Source organism: Triticum aestivum, chromosome 6B (assembly GCF_018294505.1).
Source record: "Triticum aestivum cultivar Chinese Spring chromosome 6B, IWGSC CS RefSeq v2.1, whole genome shotgun sequence".
Lineage (NCBI taxonomy): Eukaryota > Viridiplantae > Streptophyta > Magnoliopsida > Poales > Poaceae > Triticum > Triticum aestivum.
The window spans coordinates 71,774,650-71,801,874 of record NC_057810.1 but is presented as its reverse complement, the minus strand read 5'-3'; the positions used below and the strand labels follow the sequence as shown (position 1 = coordinate 71,801,874).

At 46.0% G+C, this 27,225-nt stretch overlaps 1 protein-coding gene across 2 annotated transcripts; it reads left to right on the top strand.

The window, feature by feature from the left end:
• The first annotated feature begins 220 nt into the window (after positions 1-220).
• LOC123133531 (S-(+)-linalool synthase, chloroplastic) lies at positions 221-3,813 on the top strand. Of its 2 annotated transcripts, none has more exons than XM_044553006.1 (7): positions 221-546; positions 1,029-1,254; positions 1,496-1,868; positions 2,042-2,149; positions 2,648-2,786; positions 2,974-3,213; positions 3,369-3,813. In XM_044553006.1, the coding sequence occupies exons 1-7, from the start codon at positions 364-366 to the stop codon at positions 3,639-3,641; spliced, it is 1,542 nt and encodes a 513-aa protein (XP_044408941.1). In that variant the 5' UTR covers positions 221-363; the 3' UTR covers positions 3,642-3,813. The 2 variants fall into 2 exon arrangements, with proteins under 2 accessions (XP_044408941.1, XP_044408940.1); XM_044553005.1 differs by having other exon boundaries at positions 2,042-2,260.
• The last annotated feature ends 23,412 nt before the right edge of the window (positions 3,814-27,225 follow it).

Sequence of the window (27,225 nt, the reverse complement as noted above, 5' to 3'; positions counted from 1 at the left end):
GCGTGGTGCATGCATGGTTCACTCTCCAAACAAAGAATGCATGGTGCACTAGCCCTAGACGAAAAACTAAACTTGATTAGCGCATGCATGACGTTTAGTAGTAAATTTTCCACATGGCTCGCCACTCGGTGGAGGATCGACGCGGCATTGCTCAACCTCGTCTCCTCTATAAATCTGGAGGGCATGCATGCATTGCTCATATCCCCCATCCATCCCAAGACATAGCAGAAGCAGCAGCCTGCTACGTACTCTTGTTCATCCCATATCATCCATGCTAGTTAGTTACCTAATTAATTAGGTAGCCTGCCTAGTCGATCAGCTGTAACACACATCACATTATTTAAGTACGCTAGTCGGCTAGTGATGGCTGCTGCGCATGCATGCTTCTCCTTCTCCTCCTTCGCGCCATTGCTCCATTCGGCTTTGCCGGTGGCCAGAAGTGGTGGCCAGAGTGGCCGAAACAGTGGCTTCTTTCGCCCTTCGCCGGTGATATATCCCGGGCGGGAGCCTGTGTCCCATGAGCTGTCCGATGATTTTGACTTCCAGGTATATATTTTTACGGTACAAACATATATAGACCGCAACATTAGAATGTACTTTGAATGCAATTAGCATGTTTGTGTGCCTTTTTCTGGCTAATTATACTGTCTCCGTCCCTAAATTGATGTCGTATAAATCGAGTCAAAAATTTAATCCTTCCTCAAGAATCTTATAACCACAGTCTAGCAATTCATGGATTGGCTTTTCAAGATAACTTTGAATAATGACTCCTCTTCAGGAACCAGCGAGACATAGAAAATGTGTGTTTCATTAAATAATTAATGATGTTTCTGGAATGAGCACAATTTCAATCTCTATCTTTTATTGTTAATTTCCGAACTATGTTAATAAAATATAAACCTACATTAGATGCACTATTTTCCTATGATATTGCCTATTGTTGAATGCAAATAATATATGATATATATTGCACTTATCTAGACTTTGTATTCTTTTTAAAAAGAAGTTTGCTCTATGTGCAATACCAGGAAAGCCTATTGAATGTTCAAGCGTTGCTTCATCAACATCTGAAAAGCAACAAAGGAATGTTGAGCACGGTTGATCACCTCAAACGCCTCTGCATTGACCACTATTTCCAGGATGAAATCGATAACATAATGGAGTCGTCTGTGGATCTTCTCCATAGTGATGATCTACTTGACGCAACCCTTTCCTTAAGGCTGATGAGAGAAGTTGGATATTATATTTCGGCAGGTCAGTAAAATACTAGTTTAGTATGTTGGGATAAACACACCAGGTTGGAAACTTGAGTGCAATTTTGTCAATGATGATTTATTGTGATAATTTTGCTAATAATAAATTAGCCTTAGAGTAACCAAGTTTAATAATAAAAAAGAACATTCCCTTGTGTAGCATAGAAGCACCTCTCATGAGACGTATTATTTTCGTTATGTATGGCATGCACCTAAGACCCCTTCTTGTCGGTGTATGGCAGACGATGTTCTTCAGAAGTTCACAAACGATAATGGTGATTTCAACCTTAGGCATAGCAAAGACCTTAGAGGGTTGCTGAGCTTGCATGACATGTCACACCTCAACATGGGAGAAGCTTCACTCTACAAGGCAAAGGAATTCTCAAGCAAGCACCTGAAATTTTCACTTAAGTATTTGGAGCCTAACCTTGCGAGATATGTGATGAAGTCACTAGACCATCCCTACCATGTGAGCCTGAAGCAATACAAGGCTAGGCATCATTTGAGTTACCTCCAGAACTTGCCTACCATGCACACTGCAATTGAGAAGCTGGCACTTGTAGAATTTCAGATGAAGAAGTTGCAACACCAAAGTGAAATGCAGGAGGTTAAGAGGTATAATAAAATACACTCCTTCCATTATTAGTTGTTGCGGACATTGGCCCACCTACATATTGATAAGAGAGAACTCACTTGGAATTAATAGATTAACATATTTTTTTGCTCATGTATTGGTACAATTAATGGTGTGGTGGTTTTTTTACTATGAAAACGTCATTTTCACACAGATGGTGGGTGGATTTGGGATTGTCTCAAGAAATTCCAGCTGCAAGGGACCAAGTTCTGAAATGGTACATGTGGTCCATGACTATCCTCGAGGGTTTCTCCTTCTCAAGGTATCGGGTTGAGGCCACAAAGGTTATCTCAATGGTCTACATTGTGGATGACATCTTTGATCTTGTCGCCACACATGAGGAGCTCTCTCTCTTTAATGAGGCAATCAAAATGTGAGCATTGATGTTCCCGTAATAACAACAACATTGAATTTTAGGAATGAAGTATAATTACATTTGTTTGTAAATGAATGACATCTTAGATATGTCTAATTGCACATTAAAAATTCTATAATTTTGACACATCATGTATAAAGAGGTATTAGGATTGGTTTTACATAAACATTAGGCCTTTGCGAGAAATATCTTGATATACTAATAGTTTTATAATCATTCATACAAAAAGAAAAAGCAGTGCATACTCAAGGCTGTTTATGCCCAGAATGGCCTATTTTTGCTAATGGTATAATCAAACTCACTGGTTAGTCACGACCTTATACATGAACACATAATATAATTTTTATTACAGAAGTTTCACGCGCAAAGTGCATATTTTGACAGGTGGGATCTTGCAGCTGCTGAGTCACTGCCGAGTTACATGATATCATGTTACAAGGCTCTTTACACCATCACAAATGATATCGCTGATATGGTCATAAAAGAGCATGGACTGAATCCTATCAATCATCTCAAGCAAGCAGTATGTTTACTCGAATGTTTTTTAATTTTCTTTAGTTTCATTTGTCTAAGCAACTAATAAATATATTAATAGTACCACCTCACGTATTTCTGTGTACTATATAATTTGTGATTAATTGTAATGAAATAAAATATAAGAAAATAACAATGGAAGAATTAATATTACATTCATGCCTTTTTTCTTGCAGTGGGCAACTTTGTTTGATGGATTCATGATCGAGGGAAAATGGCTATCTACTAATCAGGTTCCCACATCGGAGGACTACCTAAGAAATGGTGTCATCACTTCAGGAGCACCACTTTTATTTTTGCATCTTTTATTCATGCTTGGGCATGACTTAACAGAGGACAACAACGACCACATCCTTAGGGTCATCTCCTGCCCTGCAAAGATCATGAGGCTCTGGGATGACATGGGGAGTGCAAAGGTCAGAATCACCGAGAAGTTTATCGCACGACTATGTGATTAGTAATACTAATTATTTACATGAGTTATTTCGTACCATATCCTGGTGGGTGTGCATTCAAGTTGACATTGACAACATTAGGCATGATCTGAAAAGAAATTATGTGTCCCATGCAGGATGAGTTGCAGGAAGGGCTCGACGGATCATACAAGGATTTGTACCAGAGAGAAAACCCTCATGCTGATGCAGAGAAGCACATGTTGGATATGATAGCGGGTGAATGGGAGGATCTAAACAGGGAATGCTTCTCTCAGACAAAGTCCACACTACCACCTAGCTTCATCGGGACGTCTCTCAACTTTGCAAGGATGGTCAGCATCATGTATGGCTATGACGATGAGCAGAGGCTCCCCGCCCTGGAGGATTACACTAGGATGTTGCTCTTTTGAATAATGCATGCTACTGTTGTGTATGTAAGTCTTATATATGTAGCACACCAATTTTGTAGGGTTGCCCTGTTGAAACGTGGACTATTATGATGCGCCATTAGCTAATGTTAAACTGCTCCACAAACGATACTTGTGCCCGAGCTGTGCACACAAATCCAGCGGCTAGTGCCCTTCTCACTCATATGCATGTCTAGCAGTATTCAATCTTCGTGTGTGAATCGTTCAAATTTTGTCCTGTGCATAGCACGACTCTAGCGGATCTGTTCCTACTTGCTAGTGGTTAATTATATAAATATACTCCCTCCGTCTGGAAATACTTTTCATCAAAATAAATAAAAGGGAATGTATCTAGATGTATAGATACATCCTCTTTTATTCATTTCACTACTAGGGAAAAGCCTAGCAGCAGTGCGGGTTCTAGGTATATCAGTAGCGGGAGGCGGCGCTACTAATAAGGCGCTACAGCTAACCCGTAGCAGCAGCGCGTGTGCGCCCGCGCTACTGATATACAAGTGTAGCAGCATCGTTCTTCGGTGGAGCTCGCTACTGCTAATAGCTATAGCGCGCTTCTCCTGTGCGCGCTACTGCTACTATCGCGCTGCTGCTAACTTTTCTCCACTCGCTACTGCTAATTTTAATAGTTTTTGTTTTTTTTTCTGCATATTTGTTTTGTATTTGAACAGGCTTTATAGAAGAATATTTAGCACATACAAATGTCATCATGATACACATACAAATGCCTGTGAGACCACAAGTGTAATTATAGCATATATATACAAATAGTCTCATCATAATCATCATCCAACACAAAGTTGTATCTTGTCATCATCTCGAAAATAGCGATACATGCAAGTCTCGAATACTTGCAACTACAACGTCATCCATATAAACAAAGGTATACCCGAGAAGAGCTATCACTATGAATGAGAGTGGAACTATGCTGTACATGAGGCGGCGGTTACGAGTCCTCTCTCGCGCTAGCGTGAACCTTAAGTAACTAGCTTCTCCTTCTTGTCTGCTTTTGAACCCTTTACGGCTGGCGCCCGAGAACCCATTCACTTGCGCCTGACACTCAGGCCACTAGTTGTACACCCCCAGAACCTTCCCTTTGTACACGACATAGCACTTCCATCTCGCCATCAAGAAATTAGGTACCTATTAGAGATGCATCTTCATGAATAGGATGTACAATCATATGCAACAAAATATACTAGAGCAACACGAAAAATAAAGGGTTAGCAACTAGATGCAACATACAGTACGCAAACTAATTAACTAGAGGTACGCATGTCATCGTACGCAAACTAACAAAGTAGCGTTACGCAAGTTCGGCAGGGACCGTGGACATCACAAAGTTTCATCGCTACAAAAAGTATACAAGTTCAACCGACACATATCATCATCATCGGCATCATAAATCACTAGAAGTTCCATCCTTCCATATCATCGAGGATGGACCCTAGCTTCTTGAACGGCGTGAGGTCTAGACGTTGCATGCTTGTGCGAGTTCGGATGTCGGCTCACGATATAAGGCCGTGGTGGAACATCCCCTTCTCATCGACGACTTCTTTCATGATGATCGTCGTCCCTTTGGATGCGAAAGAAGTCATCTCTAAGTTTATAATCAGCTTCTCCATGAGATTCTAGCCACTTGTGGATATGATCATCATTTCTGCTTGTCATGCGAAGCTTTTGGTGATCCGTGTTGAACTGAGTCATGAGATGGACGATGTAGAATCCATCCTTCTTGCTTGTTTTTGGGACATGGATGCAGGAGAAGTTAGTTTTATGTGTGAAACCCATCTTCTTGTTCCTTTGTTTCATGATCTGCATGTGGCCACCTCTAATGCTGAAGCCTTGGAGAGCATCATCTAGAATATTCATTATGTGGGTGTAGTCCTTTTTCTCGTAGTCTCCGGAAGGGTCAAAATACACGGCGTGGGAGACTTGCAGGCAAAGAACGATAAGGACGGCGCGCCCGTTTCTGCGGGGAAAAGACACCTCAAATTATTCTCTGTATGAGCGAGAAGGAATGATTGAAATGTACGAAAGGGTTTTCCGAAACTGACTTACTTTGGATGATAAGGCACGAGGACAATTTCCCGATCCTTATTCTGTACCATGAAGTTTTGGAGGTAGTCCCTAGCAGTTTCATGCTCAAAGTCGCTGAGACTCAAGAAAGACTCGTGCATATAGTACGGATCTGCCACACAGATTTGCGAGACTTCTTCACTCTTCATGACAGAGCTCATGTGTAGTGCAAAAAGAGAGGACGATTGTAAAATCAAGCCGCCTTGTCAGAAACATCTCAAAGATATTGTCAAACCGCAGGAAGAACACCTCCGCGGGCCGTGTCTCGACGTAGCACTTCCCCTCAAGCACACGAGCCGCGTATGTCGGATATCCTGGATCCTTTGAGGCTAGTAGGCTTTTCTCAGTCGACATCACATGGTCGTGCAGTCTCCTGAGATCCCCTGATAGTGCCTCCAGCGGTTTCGGTAGTAGGATCGGCTCGCCCGTGAGATGAAACATGGCCGCACCTTTCACGGGTACATGCTCTTCAGAATCCATCATCTGGCTGCTATGTGCTCTGGCTTGTTTGGAGGCAGTTATCTTCCCCGATATCTTTCTCTCCTTTTTCTTGGGCACACCTTCCAGACCCTTCCTTAACCCCGGCCCCAGGGTTCCCGGGCTAAGCACTGTACGACCCCCGGCTAGTTGAGCCTGTGTTGAGGCGGCATCTTCAGGCATGTCCTGTGAGGAATTCATGAAGAGAGACTTTTTGCAATCCTTCCAACGACCTTCCTTCCCGGGAATATCATCCATATCCTCATTAGCATGCTGATAGCCTGATTCGTCATATGGTTGACTCATCTTATCTATGTCACAGTCATACATGTTTGTATTGAGGAAACCCATAGGATCGACTCATCATCCATTCTCTGTTCTACATGACCGATTACATCAGCCAGTACTATTGCACCCCCTTCATCATGTCGTCCGCTGCTCTCACCCGACACTATAGGAGCTTGTAATTGCGTAGGCGGAGTGGTGGTCTCCGCACATGCTTGTTGATGTGTGGTTATTGGTGTGCTCTCGGCATGCTCCACATGAATAAGATTCTTCGGCCATAGCAGCACCCAACCCTTGCAGCTTCCAATCCGCGGCGGGGTCTCGTCGTCCTCTCCCACATGCTGTACTGGAGGAGGCAAAGCCTCGTGCCCCGATTTCACACTCGCCAAGCTAACCCTGAAGTGCCCAGCGGGGATCGGCTGGTTGCGGAACGTGGGTTTCAAGGGGTTCAATATCATCCCCTTTCCCACATCCACCTTCTGGCCCTTGATCAAGTAGAGTATGGTGCACGGGGTTTCTTCGCCCTGCAAACACATATGTCTGTGGCGTAAAACATCCGAAAGGTAACGAAAATAGAATATTATATATATATATATATATATATATACATACATACATATATGAGCTGAGCCAAAGACGAAGGCCCACCTAGCGCGCCAGAGACCGAGGACGGGCTGCTATGAGCGGGAGAGACTGCGAGAGGAGGCCCGGTTGCGTGAGCAAGTGATGGTGCGGTGTTGTTGTTGTTCATGGAGTTGCTCCCGATGAAACTAGGCATCGAGAAATCATGTACCGTCTTGTCTAGATTTTCCTTCGTCCAGTTGATGACAGCTGGAACCAAGTTAGTAGCGAAATCATTTCTACAGGTAGTTACAGCTGCATTGACTGCCCGCTGTAGCAATTCATTTTTCTCCTCGACTGCTTTTTCCGCGTCCTCAGCTGCTTTTTTCTCGACCGCAAGCTTCACCTTCGCGTCGATGTCCGCCTGACTAAACTTCTTTTTCTGCTTCTTGGCCTCTGGGCCCTCGTTGTAAAACACCTTCCACGTGGCGCCGTCTCCAGCGTCGTGCACACGACCATATTGCGGCCGTTGGCCCAAAGGGAGTCCCTTAAGTTCGTTCAAGGCCTGGTTGAGAGGGGTGTCCCACTTGGGCCTCATCGGAGAAGTAGGGCTTTCGGCTGCAAGCTGGTGTTGCTTCTCCAGTAGTCTATTCAATTTCCTCGTGATCTGGTCCGTGTAAAAAACCTTTTTTTTCTTTGTCCCACTTTTAGCGGGCCCTGATGAAGTCACGCTCCAAGGGGTTGGTGAACTTCGCGAAGGGGTCTGGGAGACCCGCGGCTTCACGTTCCGCGTCCTCCTTATCCCATATGGGCCTTTTAACGAGGTAGCCACGGCTTCCGAGGCGATGCTTCCCCTTGTTCCTTTGCTGAAGGCTCTTGAATTTCGCAGCCTCAGCCTTGGCTGCCTCGGTAGCGCAAGTGTCTTTGAACTTTTCGAACTCCTCTTCCGTAAGTGTCGGATTTTCCTACAGAATCTTGGACAGGGGTTCCTCAGCCTCAATAGCTCGTTTCACCCTCCCTTTCCAGGAGGCCAAATCATTGCTGAACATGCCCATGGCGTGATTGTTAATCTTTTTCATATTCGGATCATCCCACGGTTGTTCTATGTTATCATCCCGGTCGGGGAACTTGAATCTCTTGTGCAACTTCGTTAGGAGCAACTGCATCAAATGTTCTTTACTCCTTAAGTCATCATCGTTGATGCTCGCGCATTCCCATAGGATGCATCCTACTTGGTTCCCATAGCACTTGCGAGGTTTTTCCGGCTCTAATGGCTCAAACTTGCCAGGTGCCATCTTTCTGATCACTAGTCGTCCAATCCCTAGTTTGTTAGGTTTTCGTATCCTCTGCTTCTTATGCTTCTGCTTTTCGGTGGCGGCATCGGCGCCGGTACCTTCCCCGCCGGTCCCGGCGCCGCCATCAGTACCGACGTCGTCGGTGTCGTTGTCGGCGTCAATATTATCATCGAGGCTGACCTGCAAACCTTGCTTAGCAGTCAAATAGTTGAGGTACTCTTGTTCACCCTCATAATCCATCTCATCTGCATCTTGGTCAGAAGGCCCAGTTTCTTCGTTGTTCGACATGTTTCCTATGATTAAGTCTCCTCGTTTCTTTCTAAAAGTATGAAAAAATGAGAAATGATATAAAAAAGAAATCAATGTGCCAGCACTCAATATGCCTACTATCTAGCACAAATCATGCCAAGATTCACGGGAAATTTCGGCATGATCTTTGCTAAAAAATGGACATATCGAGCGCCTGCAATTCACCGGAACAGAAATGAATCAACATTCCAGCGTAACATAGGCCACTCGGATCATTTACCAAAATTGAACCAAAACATCACATGTCCAAATGACAGGTCCAAATTCCAAACATGACATGTCCAAAACATGACATGTCCACATATCACATGTCCAGTTCAAATTTGCATTAAATTCAGCCTACCTAAATTTGCTTTAACAAGGGATGTTGATTTGGACAATTGCTTAAATGCTGACTTTCTTTTAACTACAATTGTTTAACCCTAAATTTATGTCCTATTTTAAAACCTAGCTAAATTCATAACTAAATAGATAACCTAATTAACCTACTGCCCTAACTAAAACCTAAGTAAATTAACCGAAGAACCCTAGCTAGCAGAGAGAGAGGGGTGGTTTACAGAGGGTGCAGGGCCGAGGAGGCAGGCCCGACGACGGCCCAGGCTGGGAGGGGAGGAAGAAGAGGAGGGAGGCGTGGCGCGTCAGGTTCGGGGGCGAGCGCCGGGTCGGGGGCGAGCTCCGGGGTCAGGTGCGAGCGCCGGGGTCTGGGGCGAGGGCTGGGTCGGGGGCGAGTGCCGGGGTCGGGGGCGAGCGCCAAGGCGCGGCAGTGCGACAGGGGAAGAGAGAGTAGGGATTTGGGGGGAAAAGAGGCGGGATGAAGCAGGGAGAGTGAGGATTTTGGGTTAAGTGGACATAGCAGTAGCGCGTTTAGACCAAACGCGCTACTACTACCTTGACTAGCTGTAGCGGTTTTATATGGAAACCGCTACTGCTAGCTTGACTAGTTGTAGCTCTTTTTCAGTAAACCGCTACTACTATAACCAGTTTTCCTTTTTATTTTCCTTTATTTTCTCTCACTTTTTTCCCCGAGAGCAGGGAACGAAGGGAAGGCGATATATATTGCATCATTTGACGGTTAAATATGTATAAAAAATAGGAACATATATATTACATCATTGGACCCATGCATAATAATGGCTAAGTGTGTAGTATATATAGGGAAAATGCATCCTACTACCGGGTGTAGTTACACCCATTTCTCATATACTACCCTATGGTAGTATATATACTAATTTATCATTTTTAGTATGTTCATATACTATATCTAAGACACTCCAAAGTGAGTTATGTGAAAAAATTGCATGTGAGCGTATGTTTTTATCATATTTGTGAAATACGTACATATTTATACGTAAAAAAAAGTATGCTCAAAATATAATACATACTACCTAAAAAGTAGTATATATACTATCAAAACATGTTTATATACTACATACTACACGTAAATATACTCCAATATGATAGATACTACCTAAAACGTATTAAACAAAAGTGGGAGTAACTACACCTGGTAGTAGGAAAAATTTGTCCTAAAAAGTGGGAGTAACTACACCCTGCGACATGGCACACCAGGTAGTCATTACATCATTTAACCGATAACATATGGTTCCTCAGTGTTGACATTTTTGTTTTTGAGTCAGCTTCTTTCCCTTCTTGTTTGTCGAAGAATAATTGAGCCCCTCATTGTGACTTTGCCTTTTCCACGGAGTACAATTTTTCTTAGGTAATGTAGTATTGATTCTTCTTTTTACGTATACTTCATCATCGTCGTCATCTTCCCTCATTTGGTTGCCGTACTGATCGTAGTCTTCCTCGTTGGCGACTCCATCCATTCCAATGATGTTCCTTTTGCCTCTCCTCACGACAACACGGCTGGGATTGCATGGGTCGGTTATGAGGAAGCATTGTGTCACGTGCTTAGCGTGTACCCATGGCTTGTTTTTTGCGATAGCATTCACGGTAGCGCTCTTGGCGTCGGGTATAGTCATGATAGTGAAAATCCAGTTTTCTCTTTTGACATTCTTAGCCCATCTGACACGGAACATTGTCGTGTTGTGCAGTCCAGAGTAGTCAAGCTCGCAGATCTCCTCGACCCTTCCATAAAATTGTTCAGTTGCGTCGTTGTCCCTGCCGGTCATGCATTCCATCGTCACTCCTGAGTTCTGATCATCATTGTCCATATCTTTGGCCTCCGTGTAGAACATGTAGCCGTTGATATCATATGCCTGATAGGTTTTGAGGTTGGGCGAGGGGCCATGTGCTAAGGCGTATATGAGCAATCCATCCTTAGAGCCCTCCTCCGGGGGATTAGCAATAATATGCTCTTTGAACCAATGCAGGAAAGTGGAGTTGTGCTCTCTAGTAACTTCCGCGTCCGTCCTGCATACCCCCCGGTCACGATACTTCTTTGCGATAAATTCTTTGTGCAGTGCCACGAAAGGATCTACCTCGTCTAGGTATTGTAGCACTACCAAGTTTGCTCTGTCAAAGTCGCTGTGTCGATTTGAGTATGCCACGTGTAGTTCCCTGCGACCGTTGCAGTGACCTTCTCCTTCGAGCCTCCCATCGTGCTTGTTAACGGGCAAACCAACACTAACACCAGGCGGCTGGTCTGCGCCATATAGAAAATTTTCGCAGAAAGAGATGCACTCTTGTGTCACATAGCCCAAGACGATGCTTCCATCCGGACGGGACATGTTACGAACGAATCCTTTGATGATCCTATTCATCCTCTCAAACGGCATCATGTTGTGCAGGAATGACGGCCCCAGGTCTATTAATGCATCCACAATATGGACACACAGATGCACTATCGCGTCAAAGAACGCGGGTAGGAAGTACATCTCAAGCTCATTCAGTATCACAACGATCTCTTCCAGTAGCCTTCGGAGCTGCTTCACACTGATCGACTTTCGAGAGATGACGTCGAAAAAGTTGCAGAGACCAATAAGCGTGTCGCGGACGTGCTTGTTCATTATCCCTCTAAGGGCAACAGGTAGTATCTGTGTCATCATCACATGACAGTCATGGGACTTCATCTCGCTGAACCTTTTCTTGTCCATGTCTAGATATCTGCTTATCATGCCACAGTAATCGGAACTAACTTTGACTCCCGTAAGGCACTTAAAGAATTGATTGATCTCAGTCTGACTTAAGGTAAAGCAAGAAGGGGGGCAATAATCGTCTTTCTTATTTTCTTGCCCTTATTCTCCCGTGCCTCTGTCTCTGTCTATGTCTCATCTGACATTTTACGGGGCGACATGTGAAGTCTTTTCTTGCCTTCGGCCCATCCTTGGTCTTATCCGGCATGTTCATCAGTGTTGCGAGCAAGCTCTCAAGGACATTCTTACAGATATGCATTTGATCAAGGCAATGAGGTGTATCGAGATTGTGCCAGTACTCCAAGTCCCATAACATAGACCTTGTCTTCCATACCTTCAGCAGCGGCTCCGGCGCCTTTCTCATCGTCTTTCCCGGCATGGGGCACTCCTTCCAATTATTCAACAGCTCATCGATTTCGGCACCGCTCCGCTTACGTGGAGGTCCTCGATGCTCAGCGTGACCATTGAATAGATCTCCACGATTTCTCCATGGGTCGTCCTGTTCGAGCCATCTTCGATGCCCCATGTACACGATTTTCCCAGACCCGCCATCTTTCCTTGACGTTAGCTTCTAAGACGTTGTATCATCCATGCATCGTGTGCATCCGCAATATCCATGGCACACCTGGCTTGCGACATATCTGTAACCGAGATAGTCGTGCACCGTCATGATCAGCGCGGCTCTCATGTAGAAATACTCGCCTTTGCTTGCGTCCCATGTCTTGGCCGGTGTTTTCCATAACATGTCTAACTCCTCTTGAAGTAGCCCCAGATACAAATTAATATTATTTCCTGGTTGTTTCGGCCCTTGAATAAGCATGCTCATGTGAATGTACTTCGACTTCATGCACAACCAGGGGGAGGTTGTACATCCATACAAACACGGGCCATGTGCTATGGTTGGTGTTCTGGTTGCCAAACAGATTCATGCCATCAGTACACGCGCCGAGCACGATGTTCCTTGCATCACATTCGAAATACCAATAGAAGCTGTTCAACGCTCTCCACTGGCTTCCATCCTTGACCTGTCTCAGCTTCGGATCATCTCCATCGTCGGGCTTCGTCCTCTCCACGTGCCAGCGCATTAGCTTTGCTTCCTTGGGATCTACAAATTACCGCTGGAGACGGGGAGTGATTGGTAAGTACCATACAACTTTCTGGGGACATTTCTTCCGGGCCTTCTTGTATCGAGAAGCATTGCACACCGGATAGCTTGTTTTTTCCGCGTGCTCCTTCCGATAAATTATGCAATCGTTGATGCATGCATGGTATCTAATGTGTGGCAGATCAAGAGGGCACACGATCTTCTTGGCCTCATCAACACTAGTAGGACATAGATTCCCCGCGGGAAGAACATCCTTTAGGTACTTGAGATGCTCATCGAGGCTAGCACTACAGGAATCAGCTACTTTGCCATCAGCCACGGCGGACGGCAAAGGCATGGATGGCGGACGGCAAAGGTCTTTGACGTCCGCCGCGGACGGCAAAAGTGGACGGCAATGTAAGGGGCGGCAAAGAGCTACATTGCCGTCCGCTTCGGGCGGCTGACGGCAAAGGGTCCTTTGCCATCAGCTGCCGACGGCAAAGAATGCTGACGGCAATAATTGCGCTGTTAATCCATTAGGTGGTTAACGGCAAGCCTTTGCTGTCGGACGCTCACGGCAAACATCGGAAGGCCTTTGCCGTCGGCCGCTGTAGGCAAAGTTTTTTTCCTCTTTGCCGTCAGCCACTGTTGGCAAACTGACCAAATAGGTCAGCCTCCCAGGAAGCACAGTTGCTTGCCACGTGGCCTCTTTGCCGTCCACTGCTGATGGCAAAGAGCCCTTTGCCGTCGGTGGCAGACGGCAAAGAGCCTGCATAATGGCTTTTTTCCCTGTTTTTTTTAAATCCAACAATTCTCACAGCAAATATATATGACATATATAGATATATTTCACAGGGCTATTTAACAGCACATAAGTTTCATCGTACATACATATATAGTCCCATCCACTCATACATAGCAAGTTACACATACACATACGTTGCAACCATTAGGAAGTTGCACATACATATTACAATGCAAAGTTTCATCAAGATACCAAGTTCCATCGTAGCAAGCTAGAAGAATACTAGAAGAGAATGAAATAAAAAAACAAGCACTCCATAGCAAGCTAGCTTCCGAGAAGTGAATGAAATCTGCAAAATGGCAAATAAGAAAGTTAGGAAAAGGTGACTAGAAGAAGAAGACTATAAGAAGAAGCACGCCATCGTTTGTGAGGTAACTTAGGTGAAATTGATCGTTTATGAGCTAACTTAGCTAAAATGCATCATTTTAGAGCTAATGTAGGTAAAATGGATCGTTTATGAGCTAACTAAGCTAATTATGCCGTTTTTTACATAAGTAAGGTAAGTACATGTCATTATTGAGCGAACCTAGTTAACTAAGCATATTATAACTAACTTAGGTCATTTTGGAGGAAACAAAGCTAAGTATAGATCGTTTTAGAGCTAACTTAGGTAAAATTGCTGGTTTTGGAGGTCAGTAAGCTTATTAAGTCATTTTGCAGGAAAAGAAGCTAACTCTAGGTCATTAAGGTAAGCATATTGGATGAAATAAAGCTAAGTCTAGGTCTTTATGCATTTGTTAAGCAAAAAACTAGAGAAACTTACCTTGATCATGGAGGTGTGGGAGCGGGCTGGCTCATGCCAGTAGCTGGAGAAGGATCGTGTGATGCTTGTGTGGAGTTACGCTGCACCAAAGATTATTTCCAATGTTTCGTTAGCATGATGACAGTCAAATGTTAAGACTAGCAAGTAATGTCGATTCAAATTAAACTCACCGTGGTCTCAGGAGCAATCTCTGGATCAATGGCTATGGAGCCATGGGACCTCCAGCCACTAGATATCATCACCTGCTCTGGATTGTAGGGGATCTGGCTCGGGTTAAACTCCTCCCCTTTCCTCGCCTTCACCTTGACTTGCTTGTAAGAGGCAGTGTGGGCCATGGCATACAGGTCGTACCCCTCTGGCACCTTATCCGTCTTATTGTAGCATGCCTGAAAGAGAGAAACAAAGTAAATTAGTAATTAAAGGGCTCAAGCTAGCATGATGAATGAATTGCATTAATCATGAAGCAAACCACATTACCCAATTCCGCCCAAACTGATATAAGCTGCAGCTACCTTGATGGTGTGGCACACCTTCAATTTGGGCACGTTTATCCTTGGCCTCAGTCGGCTCCCCTTCCATCTTTCAACACCTGCCATGACAAAGAGTAAACAAAATTAGTACAACATAAAAAAATACCGACATGAATAATAATATGTATATCACTTAAGTGTATCATCATCAAGTACAAAATAAAAAAATTGAATACCTGACACTACTAATAATCTCGTTCAGTATCATCAATAAATGCATAATCATCATCATCACTATAATCAATGACGGGCTCATAGGGTTCAGTGGCATCAACATGTGTAATGCCACCTTTACGTAATCGGTCAAGCATTGAGAGGTCGTCCGCAGCAGTAACCTCTTCTTGTTCCGGCTCTTCTTGTTCCTCCTCTGGGGTGATGTGGGATTCACTGTCGCTGTCTACTTCAATGTTTTGGGGTGAAGTATACCGGTTTGTCAGGACCCCGACTCAATGCCACATCGATCTAGCATGTAACATCTCATATCACTTTGCGGCCTCACGCACGGTATTCCACGGGTGTCGCCTTACCTTTCCCCGGAACCGTTTGCGCCTTTTGGCTCACGTATATGATGATGACGCTAGCATCCATATGATAAAGAGCCCGGGCTGACATGACTAGTCGTAAACCCAAAGTGGCACAGACTTACAGGGACAGGCATCCATGACCCAGCATCGAACGTGTCGGTCATCAGCAAGTGGGTCCGGGCTGTAGCACTGGGCTAGCAGGACTCCGGTAAACCGGGCTGTAGCGGGCTAACAGGGCTCCGGTACTCAATGCGTGACATTTCCCCAAAGGGACAGACACAGGAACGAAGAAGGACACATGCCGGCCAGCCTAAGTGTTCCGGAGCAGTAGCAAGCTACCATGGCTCGGTGGAAACACTAGGAGACATTTCCCCGTAAGAGAGGCTACTAAAGATAAACAACTAGATAGTCAGATCCCACACATATCAAGCATTTCAATAACATACACACAATATGCTCGATATGTGCAATACAACATGGCATCACAAAATGACTCTATGACTTCAAGTATTTATTCAATAGGCTCCGAGGAGCGAGATATTACAAACAGGGGTCTCACGACCCAACATTCAGAGCATACAAGTCAAAGCACAAACGGAAGCTATCATGTCTGAGTACAGACATCTAGAAATGAAAAAGGCCGAGAAGCCTGACTATCTACCAGATCCTGCCGAGGGCTCAAGATCGTAGCTGAGGTAACAAGCTAAACGTCGAAGTCCACGCGAAACTACTAGTGAGACCGAAGTCTCTCTGCAAAAACATAAAATAGGCAAACATGAGTACAAATGTACCCAGCAAGACTTACATCAGAACTAACTACATATGCATCATTATCAACAAAGGGGATGGTGGGGTTTAACTGCAGCAAGCCAGCTTTGACTCGGTGGCTATCCTGAACTACGACTGCAAGCAACTCTTTTGAGGTGGCGCACACGAGTCCACATATTCACCAACCAATACACCACTATGGATCCGCTCCCGTCTCCCTACGAGAACGCCATCCATAGCACTCACGCTTATCTTGCGTATTTTAGAGTATCCACTTTCACTTGTCTATGAACTGATATAAGCAACCCAGAAGTCCTTTACCGTGGACACGGCTATTCGAATAGATGATGCCAACCCTGCAGGGGTGTACTTCTTCATACATGTTTCCACCACTTAGCGTCTGCACACGACATGTGCTCGGCAGACTTCAAGCGAAAGCCGACGTGGGTGTAGACCACGACCTACCTAAACACTCAAGTCTCTAGTCCAGGTTTATCGCCTATTCGGGTTCCATCCATGAGGAGATCCGGCCGGAGTTTCGCTCACAGCCCCAAATGATGTGAACAGGGTTCCGTGACACCAAACGGGCGCCCGGTATACCCGGCCACGTGCCTACCGCATCACAGCCCACCCCTACGGTCAGCGCTGTCCACGGCCTCCAGCATACTACAAACACCAGAAACTACTTGCAACTCCTGGACAGAGGACTAGGGTGAATAAGAAGTCGAGCGGGGTCATATTTCAGGGCCCAATGTATGGTAGTAGCTGAATCATGGATCACAAACACAGAACTCAGTTCCTGAGGACGGCTGCAATGAGACAACCCACCATGTACTCCTACATGGCCTCTCACCGCTACCTTTACCAAATCGTGTTCACACACTTAGCTCACACACAGTAGGACATGTTCACACGCCTCTGATTCATCCCCGATGAATCAGACCTGACTCAACTCTAAGCAGTAGCAGGCATGACAAACAAACATGAATGAGTAGGCACATCAGGGCTCAAACAACTCCTACTCATGCTAGTGGGTTTCATCTATTTACTGTGGCAATGACAGGTCATGCAAAGGACAAAGGGGTTCAGCTACCGCAGCAAGTAACAGATGAATCGGTGTTGTCCTAATGCAGTAAAAGAGAGCAGGAGCGAGAGAGTAGGATTGTATCGGAATGAACAAGGGGGTTTTGCTTGCCTGGCACTTCTGAAGATAACATTGAGTCTTCATCAGTGTCAACGATCACATCATCGGTATCACGTCTATCGAGAGGGGACAAATACCGGCAACACAGAAGGGAACACAATCAATGCAATGCACAATATGATGCATGATCATGACATGGCAAAATGAATGTGTTTTGGGCTAATGCAACTAGCAACAGATTAAATGAAGTTGGTTTGAATACAAGATTCAAATTCAAACTCCATATGTGATTATTCAAATGCCATTTAATTGATTTGTGCTAAACAGCAGCTATAAGTTGTTCTAACATGCGTGAAAATGGTACAGATGGATTCCTTGAATTTTTCTGATAATTTTTCATATATAATTTATTTAATTTGGAGTTACGGTTAATTTTCTATGAATTTTAGAAGTTTTGGACATTTTCTGAAATAATAAATCATTTAAGATTTATTTAAATTCCAGAAAGGAATTATTGCGTCAGCATGACGTTGGCATGACGTCACAGGTCAACAGGGGCTGGCTCGGGTCAAACCTGACGTGTGGGGACCACACGTCAGTGACACAGTTAACTAACCTAAGTTTAATTAGAGCCTGGGCCCGCATGTCAGTGTCAGCAGGGGGGGTAATTAGTTTAACTAATTCGATTAGTGCTAATCCTAATTAGCTAACAGGGCTGGGCCCACCTGTCATTGAGTCAGGGCATCCAACTGGGGTCAAACTCGCCGGACTTGGCCCACGGCTCGTCGCCGGTGAAGCCCGAGACGGCGGAGGGGGTCGGAATTCCTCCTCCGGCGACCAAATGGTCGGCGGAGGGCAGCTACGTGACGCTGAAGATCCCGCGCGTCGAGTGGTGCGGTCAGTTAGGCCGGGGGTGACCTATACCGACGGCGGCGAGCTCAAAGGCGGCGGCCGGAGTTCGGGCAACCGCGGAGATGGCGCTATAGGGCATGGCAGGGAGCACTCGTGGGTGTTTCGGGTTCGCAGGAGCGCGGTGAGCACGCTGGTGATGCTCGGGCGAGCGGACGAGCTCAGGAGCATGGAGCTCATCGGCCATGGCGGCGGCGAGCTTCGGCGGAGGTGGGGAACGGGGCTAGAGCAAGAACGCGAGCAGGAGAGGAGGGGGAATCGGTCCATGAGCTCACTGTGGTTGCAGAGCGCGTCTCAGTGGGCTCGGGGGCGACCTGTCGGCGGTGAATCGAACGGCGGCAATCGCCGGCCGTGGCGATGAAGATGGCGGTGATGGCGTCACTGCAGGGCTCCTGGTGTTGCTTGGAGGGGTGGGGAGGAAGAGTAGGTCGAGGCAGAGCTTTGGGAGGCGTCGGGGAGACGAGGCGGTGGTGGTGGCCGCGGCGAACGGCGTCGGTGGCGACGGGGCTCCGCTCGGTGGAGGAGAGAGGGAGCCAGAGAAAGGGGGGGAGAAGGCACGGGGAGAGTGCGAGGCCTGGGAGGGTGCGTGGCGTCGCGGACGGGGTCCAGGGCGACGAGAGGAAGCAGGAGGTGGCCGAGCAGGGTGGAGGTGGCGCGCGCGGCGGCGTCGCGGTGTCCGTCCTCCTGGCAGGGAGGAAGACGACAGGGGAGGGGGGGCGGCGATGGGCTGGGCCGACTGGGGGAGCTGGGCCAGGTAAGTGGGCGCCAGGTAGGTGGCCCAGGTGGCCTTCTCTCCCTTTCTATTTCTGTTTTATTTTTATTTAATTCTTTTGCCACTGTTTTGAATTTAAAAAATAATTCAAACAATGCCAAAGCTCCTCTGAATATTTTATATTGCTAGATGGACTTTTCCAAAAGCTTATAAAATATTTCAGGGGTATTTGAAATTATATTCTAATTATATGAATATAATTCAAATTCAAATAGCTAATGAATTAAATCCAAAGTCCCAAAAATAATTCCTTAAAAATGTTCAATATTTTGGTTGGGACCAGAACCCTTACCAAAAATTATCAAACATTTAAGAAGAGCATTTTGGAGCAATGAATGAGATTTCTAGGGTTTTTGCCCCTCTTTTATTTAAGTTTTTGAGGCTTCCAAAATTCCTCAGTTCAAATTTCATTTGAATTAAAACATGAAGCTCACATGAGGTCTAGCCTAATGCATAACAGGACCAGGGATGTGACAACTCACCCCCACTAAACAAGAATCTCGTCTCGAGATTCAAGCGTAGGGTAAGGTGAAGGGGAAACGCAACTAGTATAATCTTCACGATCCAGGGTGCACTTCATAAGAGCGTTGATTTGATCACCATCATTGTCTTGTAGTCTTGCTCTGAGAAATCCTGTCAACATGACATGGGGGAAGAAGACTCTAGAAGGGTCGATCTTCTCGAAGATCGAACAACTCACGGAATGAGACATAGGACCATCTCTCGGGTTGAGACACGAGATACACATCAAGAGAGGTGGAAAGAAACGGATGACGAAGGTTCACTAGGTGGACAACAATTCCACACTTAAGAAGGTGGTAAACGATTGCCAACGTAGCGAGGAGTTGAGTTGCCATGATACCACAACAATGCACCTTAGGGAAGGTGACTCATAGAAATATCCCCTTAAGTGGCAAAAAGAATTACCTTTGATTTAAAGATCATTGAAACTCTTTATACCAGCCTAAGGCAATTCTTGAGCAATTGTTTGGAGGGGGTCGGTAGAATGGCATACTCGGACTTGGATGATGTGGATTACCTTGTTGAAGACAACGTAATGGATGAATTTGCTTATCACCGGAGATGGAAGAGACCCATGGTAGAATGGCATATTGGCGGTGCAAGCTGGGAACAAAATGCAAATGATGGGAATGATTCTGGTAACTGGGGAAGAACCCAACAATAGAGAGTGAATTCACTGTCTGAAAAGGTCATAGCATTGCCGAGGAAACTGAGAGCAATCCAATTAGTACCGATGATAACACCTAGCGCTTGGGCGTGCTCTCAAGAACTTGAGCAATTCCATAATCATCAAGGTTTTACCAACATCCGTGTCAAGGGTCCGGTAACACAACTTACTACCATGATGAATGGTGATGGAGGATGCAGATGCAAAGGAAGATAACACCTCTCAGATTTTCATCTTAGCGAGGCCAAGGAAATAAAAATCTGGATGATCGACCGAGAGACATTTAGCACTCCGCTTCTAATGTTCTCCTTGATGTGCTAGTGTAACCCATTCATAGATATGGTTTGATATCTAGAACATCAAGTAAAAAGGTCGGACTTCAGGAACACAAAAATCCATAGGGCAACTAGGAAGTAAACCCTACGAAATCCCTATGGGGAGGTGGCCAACTTCATCAATCAAGATATTATATAACAGGTCTTCCGGCTGGGTGTGTTGGCCACGACATCCACTTTACCGGTTATCGCGCGACCAATATTATAATTCTTGGGAAATATTCCAACCATCATATCTGCCTGAGATTCAGATCTGGTTGGTGTCAGGATATTCCAGACTCATCGAGTCTAGGAAGAAAAAAGAAAGTTTGCAACACAAATCGACGAGATGGCGTTGCGGAATTCTCGGGAGATGAACTACGATAGCAAGCTCCAAAACATGAGCTGGTTCTGCTACAAACATGTGAACACGTTGTCCCAGACAAGCATGCCCACATGGTAGTCTTACAATAAAACACTACCGAGTTCTGGTTGGGAACCATCAGCGAGGATATCGAAGTTCTTTCATAAGTCCGGATTAGCTCTTATGAAGATACTCCTTCTCCTTGAACAAATCAGTCAGTGGCTTGGTGTGCTAGGATACACATATGGAATGAAGGTTGCAAGTCTCCAGACCACAGAATACTTCGCACGTGTGCATGACTGACTTGCGATGATTCCAGAGGAAGCAACATTGACTTTCTCGAGTCCACGGCGGCAACTTGCATCAAATGCACATGAACTAGAGGAAGTCACTTCTTACATCCGAACATATGCTTCATGAGCTAGCATGAACAAATGCTTTCAAAAGTTTCCAACACTAGCTTAATGTTCAGCAAAATTATGGAGAAGACAAGGATGTTGTCAATGGGCACAACAACAATTCATCTGGGTTTCCTTTTAAAAGGAGTTCCATAGTTAAGTGAACAAGTGATAGCATTGGTCAGACCCAGAAGATATAATGGTGTATGCTCGAGGGATCAACCACGAGTACGACAACATTACGAATATCGTTGGTTCTGGTCTGATTGGATGATAGCCCATACTCCAATCAAAGGTTAGATAAAAATGATAGGTCCAGCAACTGATCACAGGGACCAATCGATGAAGATATCATCTTTCGTCAACACATACTACACAAGAATATCCCTTTGGAACGAACTAAGTCAGGCAAGCTTTTATCTTCCAACTCTCCAAGTTGTTGTCTAGCTTAACCAACTAGCTCAGGGATATCCAACACGGATTCTTGGAGAAAGGGTGGTTTACAGGATAAACCAACTTGATCACGAGCTCAACATAACAGTCAGGTGACAACCTGGTGATACTTTCGAGAAGATATCCGGAAAATCACGAACCACCGATATGTTACTAAGATCGAGGACAATCCTGCTTTTCAGGGCAAGACGATATGATCAATAGGGCAAGGATTTGAAATAATCCTAACTCATCGATCGAGGAGTGAACCAGGAGAATGGACTAGGTAGCACGATCAATCTTAGAATGATGATTCACTAACCAACATGCTAAGAATGAAATTATTGTCCTTTAACTACCAAACAACGGAGTTGCTAGCAGTATTGATTTCACACATCACAACTCACTTGTCGACATTCCGGTTGCATCAACACGAAGACCGAGGAATGACTAATGATGGTGAGAAGTATTACTGTGTCAAGGGTTCATAGGATGGTGTGCAATTCCCATGACATTCTTGATATAAAGATGGTAATACTCCAAGGTAGAACAGAGCAAAAGCTGGATTGGCATTTTGATCTGCGGAGTACAATTGTTTTGACCGAATCCTAGATATGGATGAGGTACTGGAGTTTGTTTCTCCTAGTCATTCCGGAATAGAATGGCTTGACGGACCACAAGAGTAATAGGTATCGATGAACGATTGCACGCATACTCTTGACTATCAATTGATAAACGAGGGTCAGAAGACAACTAAAGAGGGACAACTCAAAGGAACATACGATTTTCTGAGTTGTGGATGCATGGTTTAGCATGTCGAACGAAGTTCAACATATTTCTTCCGGATAACCCATGCAGAAAGGTAGAACTGGCAGAGCCACAATATATAATGGAGAACTCATCAAGAATAATCCTGTTGTGATATTTTAGTTCAACGAGGAACTTCTGCCATAAGTAGTTCATGGTATTTGGAAGAAGAAGATACCACGGACTTCAAGGACTATCGCAAAGGTTACTAATATCCTAAAGGCACTAGCAATTACTATCAACATGGAGTAGGTAGAGTGATTCTCGGGTTCAGAACCCAGGAATAGAATGCCTACTAACTAATAACATCACGGGATGCTTTCAAAAATAATGGCCAGAATCTTCACACTGGGAACACAAAACGTTGCTAGATTACTAGGTGACTCCCTAAGACACCTAGGGTCATAATAATATCTCCAACATATATGTCAAGGTAACGGAGTACCTCAACTCACTGATTAGTGTGGTTAATCTGGCCCATGGGAACATTGAAACGGAAAGAAAGGATTTGCAAATGCATCAGACTACTTAGAAACCTGGGATGACTCGGACAGCATAACGGCTGTAAATGCTCAGAAAAGATTTGAGACATTCACAAAAATGGTGGCATAACCACTCAGAAGCACAATATCAAGGTTTCGAGATCAACAATTAACATACGGAAGTAGTAGGAACTGAACTGAGACTTAAATCCAACAATCTTATAAGTCCACTGATTAGTAACACGTGATCCTAATAGAAAGAGGAGATAGCCTAGTTCTTAATCCCCGTAGAAGAGAAGATGATGACTCAGATCAGAAGGCCATGAGGTATAAGGAGTAAAAAGAGCCTTACGTTCCATCCCACAATCAATTCCCTACATATAACTAAAGAATTTCTAGACTCAACTTCGACCAGTTTGGCTTGGTAATCCTACAGGCAGTCAAGCTCTGATACCAACGCTGTCAGGACCCCGACTCAATGCCACATCGATCTAGCATGTAACACCTCATATCACTTTGCGGCCTCACGCACGGTATTCCCACGGGTGTCGCCTTACCTTTGCCCGGAACCGTTTGCGCCTTTTGGCACACGTATATGATGATGTCGCTAGCATCCATATGATAAGGAGCCCGGGCTGACATGGCTAGTCGTAAACCCAAAGTGGCACAGACTTACAGGGACAGGCATCCATGACCCAGCATCGAACGTGTCGGTCATCAGCAAGTGGGTCCGGGCTGTAGCACTGGGCTAGCAGGACTCCGGTAAACCGGGCTGTAGCGGGCTAACAGGACTCCGGTATTCATCGCGTGACATTTCCCCGAAGGGACAGACACAGGAACGAAGAAGGACACATGCCGGCCAGCCTAAGTGTTCCGGAGCAGTAGCAAGCTACCATGGCTCGGTGGAAACACTAGGAGACATTTCCCCGTAAGAGAGGCTACTAAAGATAAACAACTAGATAGTCAGATCCCACACATACCAAGCATTTCAATAACATACACACAATATGCTCGATATGTGCAAATACAACATGGCATCACAACATGACTCTACGACTCAAGTATTTATTCAATAGGCTCCGAGGAGCGAGATATTACAAACAGGGGTCTCACGACCCAACATTCAGAGCATACAAGTCAAAGCACAAGCGGAAGCTATCATGTCTGAGTACAGACATCTATAAATGAAAAAGGCTGAGAAGCCTGACTATCTACCAGATCCTGCCGAGGGCACAAGATCGTAGCTGAGGTAACAAGCTAAACGTCGAAGTCCACGCGAAACTACTAGTGAGACCGAAGTCTCTCTGCAAAAACATAAAATAGGCAAACGTGAGTACAAATGTACCCAGCAAGACTTACATCAGAACTAACTACATATGCATCATTATCAACAAAGGGGATGGTGGGGTTTAACTGCAGCAAGCCAGCTTTGACTCGGTGGCTATCCTGAACTACGACTGCAAGCAACTCTTTTGAGGTGGCGCACACGAGTCCACATATTCACCATATCAATACACCACTATGGATCCGCTCCCGTCTCCCTACGAGAACGCCATCCATAGCACTCACGCTTATCTTGCGTATTTTAGAGTATCCACTTTCACTTGTCTATGAACTGATATAAGCAACCCAGAAGTCCTTTACCGCGGACACGGCTATTCGAATAGATGATGTTAACCCTGCAGGGGTGTACTTCTTCATACATGTTTCCACCACTTAGCGTCTGCACACGACATGTGCTCGGCAGACTTCAAGCGAAAGCCGACGTGGGTGTAGACCACGACCTACCTAAACACTCAAGTCTCTAGTCCAGGTTTATCGCCTATTCGGGTTCCATCCATGAGGAGATCCGGCCGGAGTTTCGCTCACAGCCCCAAACGATGTGAACAGGGTTCCGTGACACCAAACGGGCGCCCGGTATACCCGGCCACGTGCCTACCGCATCACAGCCCACCCCTACGGTCAGCGCTGTCCACGGCCTCCAGCATACTACAAACACCAGAAACTACTTGCAACTCCTGGACAGAGGACTAGGGTGAATAAGAAGTCGAGCGGGGTCATATTTCAGGGCCCAATGTATGGTAGTAGCTGAATCATGGATCACAAACACAGAACTCAGTTCCTGAGGACGGCTGCAATGAGACAACCCACCATGTACTCCTACATGGCCTCTCACCGCTACCTTTACCAAATCGTGTTCACACACTTAGCTCACACACAGTAGGACATGTTCACACGCCTCTGATTCATCCCCGATGAATCAGACCTGACTCAACTCTAAGCAGTAGCAGGCATGACAAACAAACATGAATGAGTAGGCACATCAGGGCTCAAACAACTCCTACTCATGCTAGTGGGTTTCATCTATTTACTGTGGCAATGACAGGTCATGCAAAGGATAAAGGGGTTCAGCTACCGCAGCAAGTAACAGATGAATCGGTGTTGTCCTAATGCAGTAAAAGAGAGCAGGAGCGAGAGAGTAGGATTGTATCGAAATGAACAAGGGGGTTTTGCTTGCCTGGCACTTCTGAAGATAACATTGAGTCTTCATCAGTGTCAACGATCACATCATCGGTATCATGTCTATCGAGAGGGGACAAATACCGGCAACACAGAAGGGAACACAATCAATGCAATGCACAATATGATGCATGATTATGACATGGCAAAATGAATGTGTTTTGGGCTAATGCAACTAGCAACAGATTAAATGAAGTTGGTTTGAATACAAGATTCAAATTCAAACTCCATATGTGATTATTCAAATGCCATTTAATTGATTTGTGCTAAACAGCAGCTATAAGTTGTTCTAACATGCATGAAAATGGTACAGATGGATTCCTTGAATTTTTCTGATAATTTTTCATATATAATTTATTTAATTTGGAGTTACGGTTAATTTTCTATGAATTTTAGAAGTTTTGGACATTTTCTGAAAATAATAAATCATTTAAGATTTATTTAAATTCCAGAAAGGAATTATTGCGTCAGCATGACGTTGGCATGACATCACAGGTCAACAGGGGCTGGCTCGGGTCAAACCTGACGTGTGGGGACCACACGTCAGTGACACAGTTAACTAACCTAAGTTTAATTAGAGCCTGGGCCCGCATGTCAGTGTCAGCAGGGGGGGGGTAATTAGTTTAACTAATTCGATTAGTGCTAATCCTAATTAGCTAACAGGGCTGGGCCCACCTGTCATTGAGTCAGGGCGTCCAACTGGGGTCAAACTCGCCGGACTTGGCCCACGGCTCGTCGCCGGTGAAGCCCGAGACGGCAGAGGGGGTTGGAATTCCTCCTCCGGCGACCAAATGGCCGGCGGAGGGCAGCTACGTGACGCTGAAGATCCCGCGCGTCGAGTGGTGCGGTCAGTTAGGCCGGGGGCGACCTATATCGACGGCGGCGAGCTCAAAGGCGGCGGCCGGAGTTCGGGCAACCGCGGAGATGGCGCTATAGGGCATGGCAGGGAGCACTCGTGGGTGTTTCGGGTTCGCAGGAGCGCGGTGAGCATGCTGGTGATGCTCGGGCGAGCGGACGAGCTCAGGAGCATGGAGCTCGTCGGCCGTGGCGGCGGCGAGCTTCGGCGGAGGTGGGGAACGGGGCTAGAGCAAGAACGCGAGCAGGAGAGGAGGGGGAATCGGTCCATGAGCTCACTGTGGTTGCAGAGCGCGTCTCAGTGGGCTCGGGGGCGACCTGTCGGCGGTGAATCGAACGGCGGCAATCGCCGGCCGTGGCGATGAAGATGGCGGTGATGGCGTCACTGCAGGGCTCCTGGTGTTGCTTGGAGGGGTGGGGAGGAAGAGTGGGTCGAGGCAGAGCTTTGGGAGGCGTCGGGGAGACGAGGCGGTGGTGGTGGCCGCGGCGAACGGCGTCGGTGGCGACGGGGCTCCGCTCGGTGGAGGAGAGAGGGAGCCAGAGAAAGGGGGGGAGAAGGCACGGGGAGAGTGCGAGGCCTGGGAGGGTGCGTGGCGTCGCGGACGGGGTCCAGGGCGACGAGAGGAAGCAGGAGGTGGCCGAGCAGGGTGGAGGTGGCGCGCGCGGCGGCGTCGCGGTGTCCGTCCTCCTGGCAGGGAGGAAGACGACAGGGGAGGGGGGCGGCGGTGGGCTGGGCCGGCTGGGGGAGCTGGGCCAGGTAAGTGGGCGCCAGGTAGGTGGCCCAGGTGGCCTTCTCTCCCTTTCTATT

What these genes read in the sequence shown, in the direction of transcription:
- LOC123133531 (XM_044553005.1), top strand. Translation starts at nt 364, where the DNA reads ATGGCTGCTGCGCATGCATGCTTCTCCTTCTCCTCCTTCGCGCCATTG. An exon ending in GAAATGCAGGAGGTTAAGAG is followed by an intron (nt 1,869 to 2,041) that starts GTATAATAAAAT and finishes ATTTTCACACAG; the next exon opens with ATGGTGGGTGGATTTGGGAT. An exon ending in TTTAATGAGGCAATCAAAAT is followed by an intron (nt 2,261 to 2,647) that starts GTGAGCATTGAT and finishes ATATTTTGACAG; the next exon opens with GTGGGATCTTGCAGCTGCTG.